Source organism: Genypterus blacodes, unplaced genomic scaffold (assembly GCF_046128005.1).
Source record: "Genypterus blacodes isolate CSIRO-AG114 ecotype Tasmania unplaced genomic scaffold, CSIRO-AGI_Gbla_v1 ptg000107l_1, whole genome shotgun sequence".
NCBI classification, from domain to species: domain Eukaryota; kingdom Metazoa; phylum Chordata; class Actinopteri; order Ophidiiformes; family Ophidiidae; genus Genypterus; species Genypterus blacodes.
Genome location: NW_027466911.1, coordinates 666606 through 693480, shown reverse-complemented (window position 1 = coordinate 693480; position 26875 = coordinate 666606). Strand labels below are relative to the sequence as shown.

Here is a 26875-nt window from a genome sequence, read left to right as displayed (position 1 = left end):
TTCTATTTTATAATTCCATGGGCAATAACTGGATGGAAATCAAGATATGGGCCTGGACCAAACACTGAATCGATGATTATGCCAACTATTTATATGAAAATGTCACATTATTTATTCACATAATATAAATGTTGACTATTACAAATCAAGCTATAATGAGGGTCATTTATGTTAAGTAAGGTTTATGTTAGAACACATTTTCCAATGTGTACAAATATTTGGACGCACCACAATGGAAGCTAACGTTTGGAGGTTTAGTTTAAATAAGTGGAATCAAAATGTGATGAAAGTTCCCGACATTATCTTATTTTGAAAGTCACACCGGAAGCCTCGACCCTCGCTCTGGTTGGCTCGCTCGCACTCAGTCTTCTGGGCAAGGGGGTGCATGGGTGAAACATGGCCGCCGTACACCCATCGGAGTCTCCTTTGCCGGAGAAATCCCCGGCGGAGGGGGTGGAAACACCGAGCGGGCGGACCGACGCGAGCCCCGCGGCCTGCAGCTCCACCCGGGCTCGTGCGATAACCCGCAGCGGAGGCACGCAGAGTCCCGGACGCGAGCACGGAGCCGCGGCGGGCAGCGACGGCGGATGTGTCTCCAGGCTTTCTGGGGCTCGAGTCGAGCCCGGAGCCGGAGCCGACACGGCGACAAACAAATCACCAGAGGAGCCGTCAGCGAAGCGGAGAACGGGCCGCGGCACGGGGGCGTCTCGAGGCAAACGGCGGGGCTACGACTCGTCTGAGGGCGACGATGAAGAGGAGAAAACACGCGAGGAAGAGGAGGCAGAGTGCGGTGAGCTAACGTTGTTTCCATATGCAGTTTTTGTTCTAGAATTAGCCTCCTAGCTAACATTAGCTGTAGCTTTCACTGCCAAGTCAACTGAGTGAAACCGTGGCTCGTTTATTTCCATGACACAAACGCACACAAACACAGAGACGCCTCAGTGTGTCTGCTTGTTGGCTGCTGTTCTGCTTCCTGCAGCTGTTGTTGAGTGAGCCGAGCTGCTTGCTTTGCAGCTGCTTGTTTTGATGCTTTCACTAAGTTGCTGCTCCGGTTTCTCCCCTCAGACCTCAGTGATGTCATGGAGCAAGCTGAGGACACTCATGAGGACATGCCTGAAGCCTCCGCCATCTCTGACACTGATGCACAAGAAATGAGCGACCATGAAGAAGGTGATGAACAGGCGGGAGAAGCTGACGGGCTGGAGGAGATGGAGGAAGACGACGAAAGGGCAGACGGAGGAGAGGAAGCCGATTCGCCGTCGAAATCGAGAAAGGCGATCTTGCAGTGCAAAGACTGTGGGGAGCGGTTCAGCCGGCGCGAGACCTTCAACCTTCACCGACACTTTCATGCACACGGGGACGAGCTCACCCAGCTGACCTGTAAAGAGTGCGACCTCACCTTTGAGCACCGCAGCAGCCTCATCAAACACAGGAATGAGCATAAAGGAAAAGAGGAGCCGGTTTTAACGCAGAAGATGGACGTTGGTGTGATGGCTGAAGGCGCTTTTAAATGTGCCGAATGTGAAAAGTTCTTCTCTACTGTGAAAAAGCTGAGGGAGCACAACTGCAACAACGTCCCAGAGAAGCCTTACCACTGCCCCCTGTGTCGGCAGGAGTTCCAGCATAAGGTGGCGGTCACGGCGCACATGAAGTACCACTCCCTGGGCAACATCTTCCCATGCCAGGAGTGCTACCGCATCTTCCCGGACAGCGTCACCCTGCGTGATCACCAGCGATGCCACGCCACTCTAAAACCCTATGAATGTCCCGAGTGCGGCATGGTTTTCAAACACTACTCTGTCATGGAAGACCACCGTCGTAAGCACACGGAGAACATGCCCTGTCACGTGTGCCACATCTGCGGGAAGTCCTTCAAGTACAGCAGCCTCCTACATCAGCATCAGTATCTGCACACGGGCCAGAAACCCTTCAGCTGTCCCGAATGTGGCAAAACGTTCGCCTTTGCTCAGAACATGAAGGCTCACTGCCGGCAGCACAGACTGCGAGAAACCAACTCGCTCTCCTCCGCCGATCAGCCCAGCAAGCAGCCCCCCGTGTGTGCGCCGGAGGCTGTGAGGCGACCGGGAAAGGAGAACACAAACGAGAGTGAGGAACAGAAACGCACACTCAGTTGCCCTGTTTGTCAGCAGAGCCACAACACACCAGCGAGCCTGAGAGCGCACATGCTCGTTCATGAGGCAGAGCACGAGACGGTAGACAGAACAATCAATGCGCAAAGTGAGGAAATCAACAAAGACTGGGAAAAGGGCCACGCTTGTCCACATTGCCCAAGTATTTATCGTGACGCTGCAGGTTATAGACATCATCTTATCCGCGCCCACTCACACTATATTAGAAAGTCTATGGTAGCGCCTATAAACCAATTAGCTCCTTTAAGCAGTGATAATGTGCAAGGGAAAAGGAGAAGCGATGGCACAAGTGTGAAGTCGTATAAGTGTTCAGAGTGTGGCAAAGTGTTTCGCCACCGCTCAGTGCTAGAGCTGCATATGCGTATACATTCCAAGGAGAGGCCTTACCAGTGTAAGGTATGTAAGAAGGGCTTTAGATTCAGCAGCTACTTACAGCAACATATGATCATACACACTGGCAAGAAGCCATACAAATGTCCTGACTGTGGGAAGGAGTTTGGCTTCTTGCAGAACATGAAGACGCATCAGAAGTTGCATCAGGAAAAACCATTCCGTTGCAGCAGCTGCCGCAAAGGCTACAGTGATGAGATCCAACTCCAACACCACATGCTTTCCCATAATGGAGAAAAACCTCATAAGTGTCACCTGTGCGACAAGAGCTTTGGATTAGCTTATCTGCTCCGCGATCACTTGAACACACACACAGGAGAAAGACCTCATCGTTGCAACGAGTGTCAAAAAAGCTTCTCCTGGTTTAGCAGCCTGCTCGTACACCAGAAGATTCATGCTCGCAAGCGCCAAAGTTTCAGCCAGCATACATCCCTTCTGTTGACTAGCAGGACAAGAGGCAGAGGGAGCAAGATGAAGAGAGGGGGGAGGCCCCAGTGGGGCTGGTCTAGATCAGGCTCAGGGACGGCTTCATCTCAGCTGCACCCTGTATATTCAGTTTCGTCACTGAGAGATGTTGAAGTGCAAGTAAGAGCTGCCCAGTCACTTTCCACCACCCCCTCCTCTCTCATGGAAGTACAAGGCAGAGAGCAGAAGGAGTCGGGGGTACCCGAGTTACACCATCCAGTCCAGTGGAGGGTGGACGATGGAGAGTTGATGCCTGTTCCATCATCGCAAAAAACACTTTTGACTCCACAGTTTGACGATCTGTCACAGCCCGCCCTGCATCAACACCATCAGAGGGGTCCGGGCTTGGCGGACGGCCCTTTGACATCTCAGCCAGGCTCCATTTCTGTTCATAGCTTAGAGTCGGCACATTTGAAGGAGGGTGCTGCTTCAGGTGTTGGCTCCCTTCCACAAGCAGTGCCAAACAAACCCAGTCCACCAGCAGTGGGCGAGATAGAGCAGCACAGGCAACCAAAGCCTCTGTATGATATTTCCCTCCCCGCTAACTACATTGATGGGGCGGCACTGTGGAGCATCAGACCTTCTGTGTTGGCACCTTCACAAAACTCCTCAAATAAGCTTGGTCAAGACCTTCAGCTGCTCAGAAGACCCAGTGGTGCAGCGTCGACACAAATGGAGCCATCGGCACCCCCTAAAGAGGAGGAGAGTGCAGCGTGGGACTTGAGTAACCATCAAGGAAATGTATCGACTGTTAGCCAGCCAGAGAAGCAGCGGGCTTCTGGGGCGTCCACCTCAGCTCAAATAGACCAAAGCAGTGCTAAGCCAATTTCATCCCTTGCATCACATGGGGTGGGTAGCACCTTGTGGGACCTCCAAACACCACCAGGAATTCCAAAGAATGTAAGTCCCGGGGAAAAAGTAGGTACAAATCAGCAAAAGCAGGTGTCAGCTGGCTGGGCCAGTGTACAAAGTCAGGCAGCCACACAGAAGCTTCCCATCGCCATACAATACGAGGCTGGAAGGGGTTTCACCCAGGGGATTGCAACACCAGTGTGGAGCTTCCAAAACAATCCTGTGGGTCCTCAAACCCTGATTGCTGGGCAACTCAAACCAGGAAGTGGACAGGAGCAACAAAAACCAATGGTAACAACCACTCAAATCATCATCAATCAGCCTTCTCCCTTCTTCTCACATTCACTTACTCCACTCACCCCCATTGCTCTGCCTGGCGCTCATCCTCTCCATTCTGTTACAGTAGGCGCACTCACAAGACCTCCACACCCAAATATCTTTTTCACACCGCAGGCGATCATGAGCGAGCGGCCACACTTGACACAGACCCTGTCCCTACCTCAGCTCACCCCACGGACAGAACCTCACAAACTGGGACCCCGTTTGCCTTTTCCCCCAGAGCGTCTTCTTCAGTGCATGATATGTGGCTGCTCTCTTCCCCGGGAGTTGGATCTACAGATGCATTACTTGCAACATGCACAAGGAGAGATTTGACTGTTTGCCACTTGCAAGAAGACATTTTCTTTTCTACTTCTGTTCAGTAGAACCTCATTTATAGAATCCTCGTATGCTATTTTGACCAGTTAACTAAATGGGTATTACATATGAAAAGATGGATATAGTTCGTGATTTAATTGGTTCTGCACACTTTATGGAGTTCTCTTGTTGTCTTACATCTCCATATTAGACTTCACAGTGTTGTTTGGGTGTATACGTGTGCCATCAAATTAGTTGTCAGTCTTTTTATTTAAATTATCCAAATATTTTACTGGTTTCAGTTTGAACAACTTCCGGGTGCAGATTTGTAATTTTTTTACTGTTTACATTTCATTTATTGCCAATTTCAAGTAGGTCTCAGTTAGGTCTTTTGTAGTTTACTTCAGACGTCATAAAGCTTTTGAATTGTGTTTCTTCATGTACAGTATACTGTGTGCCTTTGAGTACAGCCTGCATGTCTACTGTCCTGGTGTTTCTCTAAAGGTAGACTCAACAATGTGACCTCACTCCCAACTCACAGCAACTTTCTACCATACTGGAAAGAAACGTAAGTTAGCGTTTGCGTGAGAGGGGGTGTTGTGATCTGTATCGCATATTCTATGTCTCAGAATATAAATGTGACCGGGTATAATCCAGTTATAGGAGAGACGTCTGTCCAGAGCCACTAGCTGAGCCCTTCGTCCTGTTCAGTTCACCAATTATGAACCAGTCCCAACAATCATGTCCGTAAACTAAGTATGTCACAGTTAAAACTTAGAGCTCGTAGTAAGAGTTGTCTAGCAACATTGCATAATATTGCAGACACTGTTGTCAAGTACTGAATTTTGGAATATGTTATACTTGGATTTATGTTACATGTTGTTCAACATTTTCCACATTATCCAGCCAAACATGAAAGTGTATAAACATAAATTCTGGCAGTGTCACGGCTACTACATTCCATAGGAGGATTTAAAATGATAGTGTAGTATCTCATAGAGTCTACTGCAGAGTGCCATGTGCTATACTGTATATCTCTTAACCAGGTACTGGAATAGGAATTTTCACGGCCACAGAATGGAATGTACACCAGTAACTCCAGCTCACCTTCATCGTATCGTATCTTTGTGAAAACAGAATGAATGAATTAACTCCATAAGTGTAGATTTAGCTGGGTACAGATTCCAAACATTTCTGGTAATGGGGCATTTGGGTCTGATTTGTTTTTGTTTTTTTAAATGGGGAAGTAAGTGACTACATTACTGACTACTGTAAAATAAAACATGGTCTATTTGTACAGAGCTTTCTGTCCCTCAACACTGTCTTAAAACTGACAAATGTGCCCTACTACCTCTATCCATTGGTTTAGCATGGAAAATGAATCCCATGATGTCTACATATTTGATTTAATAAAACCAATTTGTTTGATTATAATGTGTTGTGCAATACTTCTTAAGAAATTTGTGTTGTGTTTTGAACATAAGTCAAAGTCTAAATGAATGAATACTGGATGACTCAATATTGATTCTGAAGTTGGGATATTTGTACTCTTACAAGTTATTTTTTTAAACAGAAATCTTTGCAAAGCTGCTCTCACTGTTCACATGGATCCATATACAGTTGTCTTTCTGATATTACTGGTTCATGTTCTGCAGGTCTTTGCACTGATCTCTGTTGTGCAAATTCACACGCACACACACACACACAATCTCTCACAACACTGCCACCAGGTGGTCAAGATATTGTAAAACCAAATCTGTATAGAATGAATAATAAATGTATCTTTAAATACTATTGCACCACAATTTTACGCTGGGAACCAACACCAAAATGTCTGTTTATGCATTAGATGCTTTAAAATTTTGTGGAAATTTTATTCAATCCAGCTATCCAGCTACATGAAGAAATACAACATCAGGTATTACGTCACACAGAATGGGTATTTTTGGTATTTACATTAGATTTTAGAAGGGTCAGATATGAAGCATTATTATCACAATTATTTCTTCTCAGGCACTTTCATCATCAGCTGTACTCAAAACGTTCACATTGTGGCTCTTTGCCCCAATGAAGGCCCAACACAGCCTGAGGAAGGTAGATGCAAACTGGCTCCTTTGCTTGACCCCTGACCTTTGTGAATGGTAGACACTGACGCTCCCTTTTTCTTTAGCGTGATTAAACCGTTAGCACTTTCGCGATGTTTTTCAATGGACACAATACAATCAGCAACTGTGACATCATCCATGCTGTCATTACAGGGGTGACATGCTCGGGTAGTCCCATTCATATCTCCCAATGCTATAATTTATCAATGCAAATAAAAATGACGTAAAAATGTAAATGAAATAAAATGATGTCGGTCCTCTGAACGATATTTCTGCCAAGTGTGGAGGCGATTAAAGGAATACTGCGCGTTATTAAAGTGCATTCACGCACACAATTGTGTATGATTATTATTATCATTATTATTATTATTATTATTATTATTATTATTATTATTGTTGTTGTTGTTATTGTCTGATTGTGGCTCATTCAGCCCTCACGGAAAGGAAGCAAACAGAAGAAGAAGAATCAACTTCCGTCATTGGAGGCGCCCAGGATGAACGTGCGTCAGCTAGCGTGGGAACTGTGGTGTCGATCATTCATGCCATCATAGGCTGAGGTACAGTTCCGCTGTAAGAAACTGCATAATACGCATCAGTGCTCCATCTTCACCTGGACTCTTCGCCGGCAGCGCAGAAGACAAAGGCGGCTTAACGCGCAGCTATTAGCGGCCAAAGCTGCTCTTCGTTAGCCACCGAGCAGCAGCGTTAGCTAAGCAGCTACATTAAGATGGACGAAGCTGCAGCCAGTGCGACCAGAGAGGACGGAGATCGGAACGAACCGGACCGCCCGGACCGCGGCACCGCTGCCCCCGGCGAGACCGACAGTAAGTATCAGCTGATAGTGAGCTTATATGACTGAGAGCAAGTGTGTTTACTTCAGCTCCGTGATGGGACAAACAGGATGTTGCACGATGCAGATCAGCAGCAGCAGCCTGTGTTTGTTTGTATTGGTTCGGTTATTGATTTAGCGATCAAAGTCGAGCCACAAGTCTGCGCCTCTTCGATGAACGTAAAGATCGAGACACAGCTGCATAACAACACAGAGTCTCATCCTCTGCCCGTCACGACACGAGGCTTTGATCTCATCTCATGCGTTTTATTTCATTATTATTATTCTGTGGGTTTTTTTTCCACCTTGTGTTGTGCATTTTACGTGTTCTATTCTCATCTTTATTTTGATCTTATTTGTATTAAATTTAAATACATTTTTTCCTTCTAGTGTATCAATATATATTTTTTCAATCTTTGCTTGCGTGCACAGAACTATTCAGCCGACGCCACAAGTCTTACATTTTGGCAGGTTTGCAAGTAAAGGAAGTCTTGCTCATCTGTGACTGGTCGTGAGTTTGACATCTGCATGAATGATTGTAGCAGATGCTGAAGCTGAACAGTGGCATTGCGTCCAGGTGTGTGTGTGCTATGATGTCAGATTAAGGGCTCAGTTAGCCAACTTCAAATTTTTCTATGTCATGAACCTGTGTCAGTTCTAATCGCACTAGTATGTCGCCATAGTAACTTGTGCTTGATGGCTTTACAAGTACAGAGCAGCGCTTTACAAGTACAGACTGTGATGATGATGATAATGATGATGATGTTTGCGATTAGTCGGGCTGAAGTCTACCATTCCTGCAGGATCCCATTGAGCTGAGTGCCCTTATCAGTAGGGTGTCATAGGATGTTCACATTCTGCTTTTGATGCTGCAGTGGTGTTGCCCTTTGCTGTTATAGGAGCTTTATATTCTCCATATTACTCTACTATAATCCTTTATTCCTCAGACAGGAAAACTGCCTCACTTGACCTCGCACATCTTGTTCCTGTAGACTCTGCCCCTTTTATGAGAGCATGCATTAAGAAAGCCGGTGTGTGTTAACTAAGTGTGTTGATTAGCAGCCTCATACCCATGAAGCCTAATTGCAATTTTTAGGTTTTGTCATATCGGGTAACCCAAACAAAGCCAAGGTCTGTTGAGCTTCCTTTGTAGTGCCAAGTGTCATTTGTTCACGTTGACACTTTGATGCCAGAAACAGTTGTTGTCAGTTGCTTAGCCTCAGCATTTCCATTCATTTAACTGCTTGAACTCAAAAGTATATTATGTGCTTCACTTGCTCCATGTCAGAAACATGAACTCACAAGTGCCACTAGAAGGCACCAGCAGATTAGCTGAAACGTTGTCAGGTGCCATCATGTTGACGTGGAGTGAAGATGTTCTCACTGGAGTTCAACTCCGCCTGAGCTGGTTCATTTTTTACTTCCATTTTATTTGTTATTTTAAAGTTTTAGGTATTGCATTGGATACGCAGGTGCTGGACTCTGGGCTGTAATCTAGTCGTGATGTCAGTTTAGAGCTTTGTGGCACATGAATGAACTGAAAATGTGAAGCATCATTTTCAAATTTGCACTACGAAGCATTGTTGTCATGGAAGCACTTATAATGCTTTGTGCACTGTCACTGACTGCTGGCTGCTCAGGTGTTACACACAACCACCCACCCAGCTATTCATATATATAAATTAGCCTTTACATCTCTTCTGGCATTTCCTGCTGTTGTGTCCAAGTGTACCTGCTGCCCCGCTGCCAATAATATTTATTTCACACACATACTGTGTATATAGTAAAATGTATATCTTACAAATATAGTAGCTGGCATGCATGAACTCTATATGAATCATTCTCATAATATAAATCATCATCCCTCTCTGTTTTTAGGGGTTGGGGCCTTCGTCTGTTGGGATTGTGGAGAAGCCTACAATGAGGAAGCAGCCTTCTTGGAGCATCGCCACCAGCACTCTCGAGAAGACTCCAAAGAGCATTTACATATCAAGTCCGACACTTTAGAAGACACTGAAAAAGACTGTGAAAGGACTAATTTCTGTGATCTGTGTTCACTCTCGTTTGCTGAATCGAGTGAATTACATTCGCACATGGAAAAACAGCATGGTCAAGCCCCTCAGAAAGGTTCTCTTAGTCAGGCAAATCCTGGGGCGACAAAGCAGCAAACGTATGTGTGTCCAGAATGTGGGAAGTGTTATGGTGTGTACGGACATTTTCTTAACCATGTGCGCGCACACACGCCAGCCCCTAAATCCAAATTTTTTTGTGATTTGGAAGACTTGAAAAAGAAGCCATTCGAGTGTGAGACGTGTGGACGGTGTTATTCTCGTGCATCGGCTCTCGACGCGCACCGCCGTTGTCATGAGGAAAAGTTAATAAAGCGGCAGTATAGGCGTTCGAGAGATGCGCCCGCCACTGAAGAATCAGCAGTGGACCCTCAGGATGGTGAGAAACATACTCCTGAAAAGAGCTTTACGTGCCCATGTGGGAAAGCCTTCGCCTCCCAGTCCAGTGTTAGAACACACCAGCGATTTAGCCACAACAGCCAATGCTCATCAGGAGAAACGCAGGAAAAAAAGAGGTACCCCCATAAGTGTACTGAGTGTCAAAAGGTTTTCCAAAGTAATGTTGCCTTGTTCAGCCATAAGCGTTGGCATTACTATCGTTCAGAGGGTTATAGACAAAAGGTTCCGTGTGAGGAATGTGGAAAAGAGTTTCAAACTTTGGCTTTCCTCTACAAGCATCAGCGCTCAGCACACAGGGAAGCGGAGGACAAGGAAACTGCAGCAAAGTCGTTCCTTCATGAAGTGTGTCAACTGCAGAAGAAGGCCTTTGAGTGTAAGGACTGTGGGTTGAAGTTCTCCAGGGCCTCTGCGCTTCAATCCCATCAGCTTCATCACACAGATGTTTTCCAAGAGGTAGAGGATGTTAAAAATCCACTACCTCAACAGAAGCTGTTGGTAAGCAAAACGGAAGTTCCTGAGATCCCGGAAGTAGAAGTTGATTTAGACAATGTCCTTCCTGCTGATTTGACTGAAGCTGATGTAAACGAGACTGATGAAGAGATGGACAGTTATGAACCTGGGGACTTTAATGTACAGGTGATTAGTGCAAGTGAATCGGAAGACGAAGCCCCCCAAGACCAGAATCCTGATCTTGAGCTGCTGTGTGAATCTGATCAGGATATAAAAGTTGAAGCTGAGAACCCCAGTGGCCTCATTTCGAAGCCAGAAATGGATCTGAAAATCGTCCAAATAGACTTGGAGCAAGCCGAGGACCTGCGTGCCCCAGCCGGACCCGAGGATCACGCCACAGACGTCAAACATGCTTGTCCCGACTGCTATCGTTGGTTTAGTACCTCGAAATCGTTGAGTGTTCATAGAAATTGGCATGACATTCAGAAAAGAAGACGAGAAGGTCAACCAGGTCAGTCGGCGTCCATTTTTACATGTGATATCTGTGGCCATGAAACCAGTAGCCATTCAACACACTGCAGTCACATAGAGAAACACAGGGAACATAACGCACACACCAATGTATTGTACCAAACAGATGGTTCAGAAAAGAAAAGTTTACAGTGTGATGATTGTGGGAAATGCTTCTCTCGTATGTCTGCCTTGATCTCCCATCAGATGCATCATCCTAAAAAGAAACCTTTCCAGTGCCCAGATTGTATGATGACATACTCGTACGCAAGTAGCTTATTTAACCACATGAAAAATTGCTCTGCACAAAAGAGAGATGATGCTTCAGTCCTTACGAAAGAGTTCAATCCAAAGAAAACCCTCCTAGGTCCGAAAAGTTACCATTGTGAACAGTGTGGAAAGGGTTTTTGGTCTTTAGGCGCTTACTCCCATCACAAGCAAAGTCAGAGTGAGTGTGCGGACATTAGGCAGAGGAAAGGGCTTACTGCGTCGTCGCATTCTGCTCCTGGACACCCGCGCTCCATTTTGAAGGTAGCGTGTCCAGTCTGTGGGAGGAAATTCCGCCACAAGGGCATTATGACTTTGCATATGCGGAAACATGAGAACGGAGATCATAAGTGTGAACTCTGTGACAGGTCTTTCCGTCTGTTCACGAGTCTCCTCAGACATCAGACGGTGCACAATGAGCAGCCACTGCCGCCGCCGATTAAGTCCTTTCAGCATCAGGTCGAGCAGTTGAAAAAGAACACGTACAGCTGTCCTGATTGTGGGAAGCTTTTCTCGCGGGCCAAAGCTCTTCAATTTCATATGAAAAGCCACGGCTACGAGACCGGGCATTCACCTTCAGGCTCCACTGTCGTGCTGGAGGGTCTCCAGTGTGCAACATGCCTCGCACATTTCAGCAACAAGTCCTCCTTGCGAGTTCATCAAAAGCTTTGCGTTAAAAAAGATGTTCAAGCCGTCGTTATTAAGGCCGAATCCTCAGAAAATCATACGAGACAATGTCAGGTGGTTGTTGACACACAAGGAGACTCTAAGCGAGGGACAGTGGACCGTGAAGTGAAGACTGAAATGGACACTGGTCGTGAGCTAATGATAGACAATCACACGGCAGCAAGCAGCTTAGAAAGCCCGAACACAAACGATTTGAAATATAAATGTCAAAAGTGTGAGAGAAGCTTTTCTGTGATTGGAGCTTTGAATTTACATAAAAGAATCCATGCCAGACGTTCCAGTTCTTTCACAAAAACAAAATTGGCTATGCCTGTAATCCTCAAGACGCCTAAACGGGAGGAGCAAGATAAAGGATCGTTTCATTGTTCAGACTGTGGGAGGCAGTTCATGTCTAAGTCCGCCCTCAGCTCTCACAGAAAAAGATGCAACTCAGAAAAGAAATATGTCAACGATAATCGGCAGAGGACAGAAGATGGAACCTTTCAGTGTAACAAATGTAGCAAAGCATTTTCTAATCAGTGCGATCTGCAGCAGCACCAGGTGTGTAATCCTCAGTGTCAGACGAACACGCCATCTGTGGACGATGTAAAGAAAACTCCAGGAAACAACAGCACATTGGCACATCCAGAGTTTTCATGTCCGGAATGTGACAAAATATTTTTGCAAGATTCATTCTTGGCGGCCCACTATGAAAGTGAGCACTGTGACACCCCCGAGTCTGCCCATCTTCAAGCAGACGGGTCCCAGATCACATCATCAGACCAGATCCCAGAACACGCTGATGTCACCGTCAGTGGGAGCGAGGTCTTCACCTCGTCAGTCCCATCAAAACGTCACCGGTGTCCCCTCTGCAGTATGACCTTCGTTAAAGAAAGAGGCCTGCGTGCTCACACATGGCAAGTCCACTCACAGACCGTGAAAGAACCTGTGAGTGCAGATGAATCGATTTCTGCGTGTGTTGAAGCAAAGACGGAGGAATTGTCAGATGTGAACAACACAAAAGTGTTTAACAGGGGCACAAATGCAACTGGAGGGAAGAAGAACGTGAAAGCAGACCTACCAGCTTTGAAATGCACGTCTGCAGATGCAGTTGTCAAACTGGAGCCTAAGCAGGAGATGCAAACTCCTGAAGCCTTGCCTGCGGTACTCCCCCCGCTGAGCCGCCTGTCGGAACACACTCCCAGATTCCTCTACAAGTGCAGAAAGTGTGGGAAAGCCTTTGAAACGGAGGAACACTTAGATGCTCATAAGACCAAGGCGAAGAGCCGACCGTACTGCTGCGCCCTCTGCTGTCACGGTTGTTGGACTGAGACCCAGCTGAAGCAGCACCTCGCCTGGCACGACGAAGTCCGCTGCCGTCTCCCCATCGAGGTTCGATACAGGCTCAGGGCGGCCATGACCTCCAAGCCCAACATCCCCGCTGCCGACAGAGCAAAGTCGCTTCCATCATCTCCCTCTGGCCGACCTGCGCTTAACGCAGACTCACAGTTGCAAAGCAGCCATAAGTGCCAGCACTGTGGCAAAGCCTTTCTCTCACCCACTGCATTACAAAACCACGAAGCTCAGCATGGAAACAATGACACGTACTGCTGCTCTATCTGCCCCAGGACCTTTAGTGAAATACAAGACCTGATCGATCACCACCAGGAATGTATGGGTGACTTCAAGTGCAGCAGTGATGCTCCTCCTCCAGTCACTTCAGGAGATACCAATGGCCTTACTTGCCATGAATGTGGAATTACTTTTTGCCATGAAACTGAGTTACACCAGCACTCTATGGAACATGGCTGTGTAGCTTATTAAACAGAGCGAACTCAACAGAACTAAAATGAAGTCGCATTAGATTGTGGAATTGTTTGTAGTTTGTAGTAACTCGCGCGTCGACATACAAATTTCTTTGATTGACCTCATGTAAGCTTAGTCGATCAGATCATGAAGGTTCTGTAGTTTGTCAGGCTCTTACTTAAAGCTTAGCTTGTTGTTCTCAGGCATTACTTTACACTGGCGTAGTATACAGTATGTGTAAAAGTTAGATTTATCAAATGTAACAACGGTCAGATATGATCATCACTGTTAATATTAACAGTTTGACGTTCATTCAAATCCCTCAGTGATCACTGGCTGATGTGCAGCAATTAGCTCTATTTTCTAAGTATATATGGTAATGCATGTACATGTCTGTGCTTATGAGTCAAAGTGTAACCTGAAAAATAAGTTAAGTCATCCAGTTAAGATTGTGAACAAAGAAATCTAATGAATGAGTTCTGCACAGAAAAAGTCATGCAGCTGCATTGCCTGAGGTTTGGGAGTATGAGGCCTTTATCTAATATATCAGTACAAATGTAAATATCCCAAAGCTAATGTTCACTTTCTCTATCATGTATGTAGGTTAAAAACTGCTGACCAATATGAGCAGACATTGTTGTCACTACTATTAAAGAAACGATCACATTAAAATAGATCCGTTGCAAGTCTGTTGCTTTATATGTTCTCATGTGAATGTAAAGTGCCTCAACACACTTATTACTACACTGGAACAAACATGAATACGTTTCATGGAAGAGGTTTTCATTTGTTTACTCTTGTTGCTGTGTAATGTATTTATTAACTATGCTGAAAGTAAGTTTCACAGTTGAATTCTTAAATTTTCCTTCATTCAAACTTTTTATGCATAGAGCTGCTGAAACATTATTGAATTATTATATATATTATTGCTGAATGAATATTATTAGCGTTAGAAAACACATATAGATAACTGGCCCGTGTAGTTGAACTGTCCACACATTCATATGAAAAGTGTCAAGTGTCTAAATTAATTCTGCTCAATTTTCTCCTTTTGCAGCCAAGACGCTCAAGATCACTTGTCTCAAATGTGGACTGAAGTTTGCATCTTGGAAAAGATTAAGGATTCACACACAAGACCATCACCCAAAAGAGAAGTGGGGGAATGAGACACCTCATACTTGTTCCATCTGTGATAAGAGTTATGTCTACCTAGAGTCGTATAGAAAACACCTTAAGGTGCATAGACTCCAGAGATTCAGACCTAAGCCCAAAAGTTATGAGTGCCCAGATTGTGGGATGTCATTTGTTCGGCATCACGCTCTGATTCGTCATCAGAAAAGTCACACAACAGTTGTTCCACGTAAACCGCAAAAAATGTTATACAAATGTAATCAGTGTCGCAGACAGTTCAGTACTGTAAGGACTTGGGGAAAACATGTCAAGTTCCATCAGGAGAACCAGTTTTGGTGTTTAAATTGTGCCAAAGGCTTCAGCGATGAGGAGGCACTAGATAGACACCTGTGGGTCCTTCATAAGAGTTATTACGTTCCAACTGGGATAAGTAAAGGATGGGACAAAGTCAATGGTGTGACAAGTGATAATGAAGGGGTGAGTGGGAATACTGACACAGGGGATCTTGAAAAGTCCGATTATGGAGAGTCAGAGCAGAACCTGAAGCCCTCGGAGCCTCTCAGCCAAGCCAGAGCCAGCTCACATGATGACTCCGAATCACTGAAGAAAGAGCCACAAAATGAAGAGGTGACGGTTGGTAGTGAGCTGAATGAAGAGCGGGAGCTTTGGGAATGGGAGTGTGTAGAGTGTGATATGGGTTTCGATGAAGAAGCAAAGCTGCATTTGCACTACATCAGACACGCCTCTGGAGAGCTGCCTATGAATCAGGATGACTGCATGGAATGAATCCTTTTTTACTTCTAGTAACGTTCCTGCCTTAAATAATGGGTCTTTTGCCACAGACACGTTAAGATTAATAGTTAATAGTTATGTAGATTAACGTTAGTCTGCATTTTGGGTTGATTGTTTTCCTAGTAGTCTGAGATGCTTGTGTATTTGCCAATCCTCATTGTGTTCTTTCCTTTCTTAATCACTATGGAACTACTACTACAATTAAAACTACCTCCTTGGTAAACAAAATGCTTATGAAAGTTTTTGAGTCGGTTCGAGTCAAGAAAGTGGACTGCAGCTGGAGAGTTGCCAGTTTTCCTCCAAGACACTACCGAGGTGCCCTTGAGCAAGGCACTGAACCCCCAAAGCTGCTCCAGGGGCACCGTATCTTGGCTGCCTTGCGCTGACCCCTCTGTCAAGCGTGTGTGTGTGTAAGTGGGGCACGCAAGACAAATTTCAGATTGTTGTGTTTGCATGGTGACGTGTTCGCTTGTGATTTGACCCAATAAAGTTTCTTCTTTTTCTGAAATGTTATTGCAGTGTTGAAACAAACGGTTAGCACAATTATAACTAAATGTTTAAATAATGTAATAAAACAAGCTCTACAAACGCATTTTGTTACCATTTCACACACATGTACATGTTTCTGCGTGAGAATAGAAAGACGGTGTTGAGTATTGTACCAACAACTCCAACTCCCAGGATTCCACGCGCCTATCATAGACGGTGACGTCACGATGTCTGCAGCTCGTGTGTTGCTTTGTGCGGAACGACGCGAAGATGTTTGGGCGGACTAGGTAACCTTACAACACCATCCTTCATACAGCTATGCAGCGTGTGTGTGTGTGTGTGTTTGTATTTGTGTGTGTATGTGACAGACAGAAATAGAGCGTCGGGTCGCAGTGAATAAACCAGTAATTTGCATCCTTGAATTGTAAAACACGTAGCCTCATAACAAGGAAAATCAGTGACTAAAAGCTAACGAGGCTACGTTAATCTTTAGTGTTATTATGGAGGGGTTGTTGGAGGAAACTGCTAGAGCGTTTATATCCAGCACAGCGTCTTATCACAAATCATGAAGTGTAACATTCTGGTTGTTGGGTTGTCCTCCTCACCAGACGCTGCTCCTTTGTAATTCAGTGGTTATAAGCTCATTCATTCTCTGCTCTGCCATCTGCCGCTGTGTGTGCATAACAAAGATCACGGCTTCCTATAAAACATCGTGTGTACAGTAAAGCCTGATATGACATAAAGAGAGGATGACTGGCTTATGTGTTTCAGTACATGTTGATGTATTTGTTGGTGTAGCTGAGTAAATCTGTGCTTGAGTATTATGTGTGTGAAACTTCTTCTTCAAAGGCTCCTGGTTCCATAGAGACCAAGAGGCAGGGGGCCATGCAGAGTCCAACCAGAACATCAGTGAGCCAAATCCAGTGACTGCAACCCCTGCAACCATGGAACAGCCACTGGAGAGCAACACTGGGACCCAGCCAGTGCAGAGTCAAACAAATGCACAAGTAATGGACAATATGCCAGATAAAATGGACACCACGACGCAGCAGAATGAAGCAGGAGTACAAACAGCAGAAACACCAACAACAGTGACAGTTACACAGTCTGTGGGAAAGGAACCTGCTCCTTCTCACCACATGGATCACACTGGAGAGACGGTGAAAGACTCCAGCGCCCCTGTTGAGTCTATTCCTGCAACAAATCCAAAACCTGGCTCTGGTGTGCAACAGGCAACAAAACAGGATAAAGGACTGAAGAAATATACTCCTTCAAAGAAGGCCATGATAGACCCGCTGAAGATAGACATGTCCAAGGCCGTGGTTATGCCCCTTACATGTGAGTATTTTAGCTTTTCTGTGCAAAATTCAGTTTGATCCTATTCTCATAAAACCGGTGGACAATTATAAGGTACATACTGTCTTGACTCAGAATTACCCACTTCATAATATAACAGCAGTGTTTGTCAATTTGCCTTTTTGAGAAAATAGATGTTCTTCACGTTGTCTTTGTTAATTGAAGAACACGGCGAATAACAAACAGCTAAATACAGTGCTTGAAGCTTCTGAACATACAAAGAGAGGGAGGAAAGAGGGGGAAGTGTGTGTGCACACGCAAGCTACATGTATGTTCTAAAGGATGGCTGGGTGTTTCTCAGCTTTAGTTTTAATGTCTCAAAATACTTGCCATGCAGACATCTTTTTTTAATATTCCTCACGGTAATTGGTGTGATACTTTCTCCCCTTGCTGTTCTTTTCCCTCCAGCATCTCAGCTTTCCCTGCAATGTATCGAGTGCCACATCATTTTCAGCGATCACAAGAGCAAAGAGCGTCACTTAAAGTTGAGTCATCCAGCAGAATATGAGCAGTGTATACTGAGGAATGCCCTTTTTGCCTGTTATGTTTGTGACCGGCACTTCACAAACTCCACAGAGCTCATGGCTCACCAGAAAGCCCACATAGAGAAGAAACCATTCAAGTGTCCCATATGTGGCCAAGCCTTCAAAAAGTCATCTGAGCTCACGCAGCACAAGAAAGTTCATTTTGGCCAAAATGGTTATGCCTGCACAGACTGTGGCAAACCTTGCAAAACATTGACCTTGCTCAAGTACCATCGCCGCACACACACCGGAGAGAGGCCTTATGTGTGTAAAGAGTGTGGAAAGAGGTTCAGCATGCCCAAGGCTCTCCAGAAACACGCAGTGTCCCATTTACCAGAGGGAGCTGAAGAAGATGGAGGAGACACCAATGTCAAAGCACAACCTAAGAAAAAAGATGGTAAGAAAAATAGTTTATATGTAAATCTTTGTCATAATGGAGTGCTTCTCCATATTGCATAATATAAGCACATTAATACTGTTATTTTCCATTTTTTTCCCTTTTTTACTGCATCATTGTATTATAATGTTCTTACTTTAATACCATTCATAGGTGTTTCTACAATAAAATATCCCTGCTCAATATGCAAGGCCATGTTCAAGACTACCAAGACACGACTACAACACATGAAAAACAAGCACAACATGGTGCCTGCAGGAGCCACCACCAACGCCATCCCAGCTGGGCAGCAACTGAAGCAAATTACACCTATCATAACTCCAATATCTATTTGCCAATCAGCGCTGCTACAGGTGGAGCCGAATGGACCTCTGCAAAAAGTTGATGCCAACATTGACACAGAGCAGATTCGCAAGCTAATTGAATCTTTGGGAAATGTACAGAAAGTCAATCAAGTTGTCATATTGGGCCAGGTGCCACTTCATGCCCCACCACTGGAAGTGCAGCGGGTTTCAGAACCAGCAGGACCACTTCATCTGAATCTCAATCCACAGCAATATGATTTTATAGAACTGAAACAGACAGAGTCTAAAATAGTGGGACTGGGACCCTCAGACGATCCAATGGAGCAAACAATTATACTGGAACCTATTACCCCAGATGGACAGTTGGAGAACCCTTCTTTTTCACAACTTGCTGCCCAGAGCAACATAACCACTGCTGAAAACATGGGGCTAACACCTGTTGAAATCGAGCAAACACAGAGACAGGAGGGACAGAAGGTGACACATCAGATTATCCAGCAACCTGAGATTAATACTTCAATAATTCAGCTCGAGCCTTTGGATCAAATGGTTTGTCAAAGTAAGCAAAACCTTGACCAAACAGTCATTTTAGAATTCACCTCTACACTGATGCCAACAATGGAGCTGGAGCAATCTCAGATTGTTTCTGAAAATGAAGTCCCTTCCTCCTCAATGGTGCCAGTCACTGGACTGGAGATTACCTCTGAAGAGACAGTAATAGCTGAGCGGGAGACCGGCCTGTCCGTTCCTCCACTCATGCCTATAGTAGAGATGGAATTGACACCTTTACAAACACATCAGCAGGACCTCCCTGCTTGCCCCTTTGTTCCACCAGAAACACTTACACAAACAGCTGATGGATGTGAAACCAATCCCAAAGGAGAGGGTGATTCACAGGTGGAAACAGTAAATCTAGATCAGGCAGATCGAGTCCATTCTGTGATAGATGGAGTTGTGAAGGAGTCAAATAAGAAGACCGAACAACCATCAGAGAAGTTACTAGTTGATATCGGAGAGACTTGGGAGCAGTTGGAGAAGTTGCCAGAAGCGGAGGGCTCATCTGCTAAACATTTAGAGACCAAGGAGTTGCAAGAGACCTCAGGTTTACCCATAAATGTAATGTCAGCACAAGAACTGGTGAAAGTACGGAAAAGAAAACCTGCCAGGACCTTCTTCTTTCAAGGACATATACAAGAGCTGGTAGGGACCCTAGAACAGGATGATTTCCAGATTGATGGCAAACCAGCTAAACGCCAAAGAACAAGAAAGTCCCACCTTGTTGTTAAATTTAGTCCGCAAAACAAAGAGAGGAAAAACAAAAAACAAAAACAACCATCACAGCAACACCAGTCAACGCAGGAGGAGGCGATAAGAGGTAAAACAGAAACCACAAATCTTTCAGAGAAAAAGATGTCACCACCAAAGAAGGGTAGAATGGGGAAAAAGGGCAAAAAAGTAGGTCAGCCACTATCTGTAGACAAACTCAAATCATCCTGCAGAAGCCAGGATCAACAGGTGCAACAAATCAAAGAGGATACAAAAAAAGCAAAAATGAAAAAGCAAAAAGATTTGGTTAGTGACAGTGTGAAGCCTGCGACTGAGGAAACGACTCAGACAGCAGGTTTATTTAAGAAGAAGAAACAGCCAAAACCTATTGAAAAAAAACAGACCAAGAAAGCAAAGGATGCAAAGATGACAATTAAAAACCAAGCGAAAGGTCTGGGAAAAGAGCAAAAACTCAGTACAAAAACAAAAACGACTTTTACAAACATAACACAAGAGACTCTCCTTCTACTGAAGGGTCATAAACAGCCTCTGCTGAAAGTTCACAAATTAGACCCAACAAAGGCATCTGGCCAGACACCAGAAGCTTCACCTGACAACAGCCCAACATCCATGAAACAGAATAAAGACGGCACACTTAAACAGAGAAAAGATTCGACAAAAAAGTCTGCAAACAATCGCAAAACAGAAGGTAAGAAAAAAGGAGGTAGACCTAAAAAGAACCAGAAAAGTCTTTCATTGTTGTCTTCTCTCCAAGTGTCACACCAACCTTCTGAAACACCCATCAAGCCAAAGACCACCAGAAAACGTAAAGCCCCTGCTAACGTGGAGACTGAGGGGGTGATCACCTCTGCTCATTCCAGGCGGGCGTTAGAGTGTAAGGACTGCGGCGAGAGATTTACTGAAGTTGCTTCGCTTCAGAAACACAAGGCACAAGTGCATATTGTGGAGAGTCCTGGACTGACGTACACCAATGGAAACATCTTTGAAGGTGTGTCTAGTTTAGATCTTTTCCAGCTTCCAAAACAGCACGAGAAGGTCACCGGGGTGATGAATGCTGCTGCAGATTGGGACACTGAACCTGAGATGGCAGAAATATCTTTAGAAGACAAAGAGCAGAGTGTCTCTTTTCCAGCTTTGAATCCATCCCCGTCCTTACCTGTTCCCCCATCTGATGTCGATAGAGGCTATGGAGATGTTGCTGGAAATAAAACAGTATCAGATGGTCAGTCTCTTAACTCCCCTGACATTGTTTTACCCTGTCAGCAAGTAAAAATACTCAAATCAAATAAGGAGTCTTCTACATGTGTCACATCTGAAAACCCTTTGAATACATCTACAGAGACAAAGAGTTCAGAAGAGGACGAGTCTTTGGCATCAGCTCAAGGCGAGACTTCCCAGCCTAGTATTAAAGATTTGTCTAAGACTCCTGCACTTGCCAGCATGCAATCTGAGGTTCAGGATACCGCAGATGAAGACATCAAGGAGGATTTGCTGCTTAAGATAGTCACTGTTGGGGAGCAAAGTGATAGAGATGATCCAACCTTGTCTCTGGACAATGTTTCAGAAAATGAAAGGAATGGAAGCACTAATCCAGAAGGTGAAAGTAATGATACGGCCATAGTTACTGTTCAGAATGATCATAAAAGAACTGAAGAAAGTCCATCTTTGCAGACGGTGTCATGCTCCACACATCAACAGGATATCAAAGAAGAAGAGGAGGAAACGGTGGTGCAGAAAAAAAAAGTAGTGAAAGGAACCGTAACAAGGTGGGCAACAAGAGGTAGGAGAGGAGGAGCGGGCCGCCAAAAGAGGAGTGCGTTATGTAAGAGTAACTCAGTTGAAGTTAACACCAGAGAAACAGTACAGGAGAAAGAACAGGGTGAATGTCAGGTTGTTCACCAAAAAGCAGCCTCTGATTCTGAAATGATCTTTGAGTGTGAGACCCACACGGATCGCCATGATAAACCCACATCCCAGAGCTCACCAGCGGAGAACACCACTGCTAAATTTGACGCCAATGAAGGGACCCTCTCAGACTCTCCTGTAGAGCGAGTTGTGTGTGAACTGGAGTCGGTCACAACCAGTGTCGAACAGGTAGCAAGGTCAGACGACAGTAGAATGGAGAGAGCAGAGGATCCCGAGAGAGAGACTGACCAGTCTCCAGGCATCATACTTGACAGGATCATCAGCTCTCAACGGAGAGACACTAACAAGGAGTTATCCCTGATACTTACAAGGAGTCCAAGACAGGTAAATTGCCAATCACAGAACTATCAAATGTAGATTAACTCTAATTGTACCTTTTACAGTGAGAAAAATCGTGTGACAATGTAAGTGTAACAATGAGATGAGGCCTTGTCACCTTAGCATTAATTTGGTACATTGGCCAGGTATTATTGCTCAACATTTGAATGTCTTCATTCCAGGGATTGGATGACACTGCAGAGAGTGAAGCAGAAGTCCAAGAGATCAAGGTGGAAGAGAATACTTTGGATCCACTGCATCTGCTAGTTACACTCGACTGTGAAAGCAGACAGGGCAGCAGCATTCAGCCGCAGCACCGTCACGGCATCAGGACTGTTCTTGTGAAGGACGAGAGCAGTCCAATGTCGGATGAGGCTGAAGCCACACAAGGCAACAGACATATCCGATGGAGTGTGGAGCAGATCAACACTGAAAACAGCTCCAGTCCATGTAAGTATTATAGCAAATGCATTCCGATTCATGTCGTCTTATGTCCAATGTTGTATGATGACAGAGCTGATCTGTGCTTTTATAGAGGATAGGTGATTATTTCATTGTGGATTACATTAATGACAATTGACAGTTCAAGCTTTATTGGGCCTTTCATTTTCAGTAATGGAGATTGGAGAGAACACGACAGACTCCAATATGGTTGCAGACTTCAATGCCAACCAATGTGTCTTCTACCCAGTGAAGGAGGAGGAGAGGGAGGTACTTCTGGGAGCCACTCCGAGTAACACCCTGCTACCAGATGGAATATCCAGTGACGCCCAGATTGGCCTTCAGAGCAATGGTGATTTACCTTATTGTGTTATCTAGATATGTTCTGGTATGGTAGTATGTCAGCAGTAGAGGAATACTTCAGAACACTTTGTATTATAATGTTGAATGTTGTGTCACAACAGATGAAGGGAGCTATGCCACACAAGACTACCAGGAAACTAGAGTGTCAGGAGAAGGGCACCAGGAGTTTGCAGAAGCACACGGTTTGTTTTTAATGTGATAATATCAAGAGCAATATTCATACAAACAGTATTATGTTCTTCAACTGCAGATTTAAAAAGCCCAAGATGATCACTTAAAATAACTTATCTTCCAGCAGAGGCAGACAGTGAGTGGCATCATGCAGCAGGCATACAGGACTTCCTCCTGCAGAGTTCTGATGAAGAGGACCTAAGTGGTTCTGAATTGCCTGATCCTCAGCTTGAGTCGGAAGCAGAAGTCATGGCTTATTTCTACAAGAACCAAACCAACTGCCCACAGCAGCCAGATGCAACATGTCACAAGTAGAGTACAGCTTTTTTCAGACCATAATTGTAATCTACTAAAAGCATGCAATTGAGTTTGTTAGAGACTGGTAGCTTTCTCACCTAGCAGGTGAAGTAATACATCCATGATTCTATTTTCTAAACGTCTTGTGGCAACTTAAAAGTTGGTCAGGTTTGTCCAATATTAAGTATTGTTACATTTGTGGCCCATCAACTTACATTTGGCTCTTTTAACCAACTGAACACACATGTACCACATTCTTCTTCTTCTCATCATCATTATAAATTAATACTATTATTATCCATACTCATTTTAAAGTGGGAGATTAGGGTGCATGGATCAATCTATGGTATAAAGCCCATAAATCTTGGTAACCTCTGGTCATTTTGCACATTATTATAATTTTTACTCTTGTGTTTTTTTTTTAATTTCTGTTAGCTTGCCGACATCAGCAAATGAGCTTCATTCCCAAATACCAAGCGAGGACAAGAGGAGCAGAGAACCCATTGATTACTTCTCAAATTATTTTGGCTGGGATACCTGGGTAGAAATTGCCCGGTGCACAAATAAACAGCCCAACACTCCTGTAGCAGCCAGAGTGGTTGCACAGTTTGTCGGAATCCACATTGCGATGGGAACTTTGAAGGTTTGTGTTTCTTTGTGACATGTTTTTTGATTCTGTTTGATTTTGAAGTCATTAATACCATATTTGTCACTTTTCAGTTTCCCAGTTTGAGGCTGTACTGGGAGGACTTGACTAAGGTACCCCTGATTGCTGAAGCCATGCCACTTTCCCAGTTCCTCCAGCTGTCTCGCGCTTTGAAATTTGCCTCTCCTACAGTGTGTCCAGGAAAAGATAACTCTAGGGAAGAAAGACAAGACTTTCAAAGTGTACAGGAAGCAACACCTGGCACAGTGAGCTTTTCTAACAGAAGCAGCTCTCTGATTAATGAAGCACAAAGGCAGGGGGACAAGTCAAATGATCAAAATTGTCCCAATGTACATACTGATCCCCTTTGGAAGGTTCAGCCATTGCTGTGCCGTTTCCGAGCAGGGTGCCAATCACTAAGACAAGATGCTGAATATGCTGTCGATCAGTATCCACTCCCTCTGACCGGTAAGACAAACAATAATAAGCGCTCCCTCTACTGCACTACATTAATTGGATTTGGTGGTCTGATGATGCATGTGGATCTTAAATTGAATCTCTTAGACAAAGAGGATGCTGTTGAGAAAATGGCCCCGCGAGGTAGCATGGTGTTTCTTTGCAGGCAGGAACTATCAACCCCTGCGATGCTGGAACGTCTGTTAGTTGCCGGGGTTCACGGTGCAGGTCGGGTGGGAGGGGCAAGAGGGCAGATTGGAGACGAGTTTGTAAGCTCAGACGGGAGATTGATGTTACGCAGATCGCAATGTGGCTTCATACTTTCTACAGCAGGAAACAGCCAGAAAAACATGCCATCTCTCATTGACAACTTTGAGAAGGCCCAGATGTTGACTCGCCTCAACAGAGACTTGCAAAATCTTTACCGTATCCCGCTCACTGCCTTAGCCCCAACCTGCTGGCCTCAGGCTGTTCTCTGGTACCTTACTGACACGGCTCTGGTGAACTCATGGCTACTGTACAGGCAGGATCATCAGTCAGTATCTGAACCTCTGACGCTCATGGCTTTCAGACTGGAGGTCTCCAAAGCTCTGATCCGCTGTAGTGGCTCAGATACCCAAGATTCAGTTCCCCCGCAACCCCCCACAGAAAAAGCTCATGTGACAAGTGAAACCCCCAATCCCAACGTGATACAGGAAAGTCCTCTCCCAGACGCAGCCACGCGGTACGACGGTTCTGGCCACTGGCCGGAGCAGCTTGCGGAGGGAGAAGGAGGCAGGTGCCGTTTTGGGGACTGTCAGAGAACATCTCGGGTGCTATGCCTAAAGTGCTGTGTCTTTCTTTGTATCTCACGCAACCACAACTGCTTCTTGAATTTCCATAATCAAGGGAGTTCGGGAAACATGTAGAGTTCATCACAGAGGTCCTCCGTTCATTGTGTCTAATTTAATCTGGTTTTCGGATTTAGAATGTAATGGTAACGACATGGATGACATGTTTGAGATCTATACAGATGTATAATGTACACGTCAATAGAATGTGCTCTAAACAGATAATAATGCCATTTGAAGGGGAGCAGTAATATTTATTTTTTGTTTTTTTCTTTTCTGTTTTTATTGTTAAAACCTGTTTACAGTGTTAATGGGAGTAAACAGCATACATTTTTGTAGAATTGTTGCAATCTAAAAACAAATGCTTTGTCTTGTGACTTGCAATGGTTTTCCTAATGTTTGTCAAATGTGAAATGATTTGCCTTCAGATTGAAATGTGAAAAGAGTTATTGCCACATTCAAAATGTGTTCTTAAAAAATTGCTATTTCCACAAATGTTTTTTACGGTTTGTATTAATTTGATTTTACATGTAACAAAGAGCTTGTTTTGCCTCTTTGTGCATTTTCATTTGTTTAACCTTCCGTTAGAGAAAAATAATTAAATATAACTATTAATAATTTATTTGAGGACTTTTGAGAGATCTCATATCCCAATCTACTACATTTCTTATTTAAATACAATAAAGTACAAAATTCTGAATCCATTTAAGTTATTTTTTATGTCTATTATTAAAACCATCAACAGAGAATGGCTAATGGGAACCAAATGAGATGTACATGGTTAAAACTAGAAGTGCGAGATTAATCCGAATGAGGATGAGATCAAAGGTGGGGGAGATCCGCTTAATGGTTTATGAATTTTTAATGACATATTGCCAACTGTAACTGATATGCACTTGTGAAAAGTACGCCTGCTGCGTTATACCTATTTTTCCTGTCTATGTAGGCGTTTTTGTTAATGCTTCTGTTTGCTTTGGGAAAGTCAAGAAAACAATTATATACTGTGAAGATTAAAATTAAATGAATCTCTTTCAGTTTGTTTATTTTTTACAACTTTGTCACACCTGGTTCCTGAATGAGGGTAGTGTAGCTGAAGAGTTGCTGGATTATCCACTCACAAACCATCAGAAGAATGGAGAAACAAATTACCTTTTCAAATAAAGTAGTGTCCAGTAGCGTTAAGAAAATGTATTGAAATTCCACAAAAATAAGTATTAACAAGAAAAAGAAATCTGGTTCTACATTTCCGGCTCATCTCTCTTACAGAATAACAGCTGAGGCCATTTTGTCAGGAGCTTATTTCATAGGTGCATGGCCCCTCTGCTATGTTGTCTATCAACTGAGACAATTAAACACAATATATTGCAAGTAAAGGCTTCTGAATGCAACATACAATCAAAAGAACATTCATGATAGATAAGCTATAATACTTCCATTAATAGTTGTGCTCATTACCATTCAGGCACTATACCCAAAACGGATAACTTCGCCAAACAAATCATATTGGATACAGCTGTGTGCCACACGGGTCCAGAGTGCAAAAACAACAGTG

At 44.3% G+C, this 26875-nt stretch overlaps 3 protein-coding genes across 5 annotated transcripts; all 3 read left to right on the top strand.

The window, feature by feature from the left end:
• The first annotated feature begins 377 nt into the window (after positions 1-377).
• Positions 378-5927, top strand: LOC143008805 (uncharacterized). The gene is made up of 2 exons (XM_076160726.1): positions 378-790; positions 1066-5927. Exons 1-2 carry the CDS (start codon positions 397-399, stop codon positions 4509-4511), a joined length of 3840 nt encoding a protein of 1279 aa, XP_076016841.1. The 5' UTR covers positions 378-396; the 3' UTR covers positions 4512-5927.
• A 1119-nt stretch (positions 5928-7046) lies between these two features.
• Positions 7047-15993, top strand: LOC143008866 (uncharacterized). Of its 2 annotated transcripts, XM_076160816.1 has the most exons (3): positions 7047-7422; positions 9306-10856; positions 14652-15993. In XM_076160816.1, the coding sequence occupies exons 1-3, from the start codon at positions 7326-7328 to the stop codon at positions 15509-15511; spliced, it is 2508 nt and encodes an 835-aa protein (XP_076016931.1). In that variant the 5' UTR covers positions 7047-7325; the 3' UTR covers positions 15512-15993. The 2 variants fall into 2 exon arrangements, with proteins under 2 accessions (XP_076016931.1, XP_076016930.1); XM_076160815.1 differs by lacking the exon at positions 14652-15993 and having other exon boundaries at positions 7048-7422; positions 9306-14266.
• Positions 15994-16237: 244 nt separating this feature from the next.
• znf576.1 (zinc finger protein 576, tandem duplicate 1) lies at positions 16238-26357 on the top strand. Of its 2 annotated transcripts, none has more exons than XM_076160843.1 (10): positions 16238-16293; positions 16856-17344; positions 17771-18283; positions 18437-22125; positions 22302-22569; positions 22733-22912; positions 23025-23105; positions 23222-23405; positions 23827-24034; positions 24112-26357. In XM_076160843.1, the coding sequence occupies exons 2-10, from the start codon at positions 16951-16953 to the stop codon at positions 25399-25401; spliced, it is 6807 nt and encodes a 2268-aa protein (XP_076016958.1). In that variant the 5' UTR covers positions 16238-16293; positions 16856-16950; the 3' UTR covers positions 25402-26357. The 2 variants fall into 2 exon arrangements, with proteins under 2 accessions (XP_076016958.1, XP_076016957.1); XM_076160842.1 differs by having other exon boundaries at positions 23219-23405.
• Positions 26358-26875: the final 518 nt, after the last annotated feature.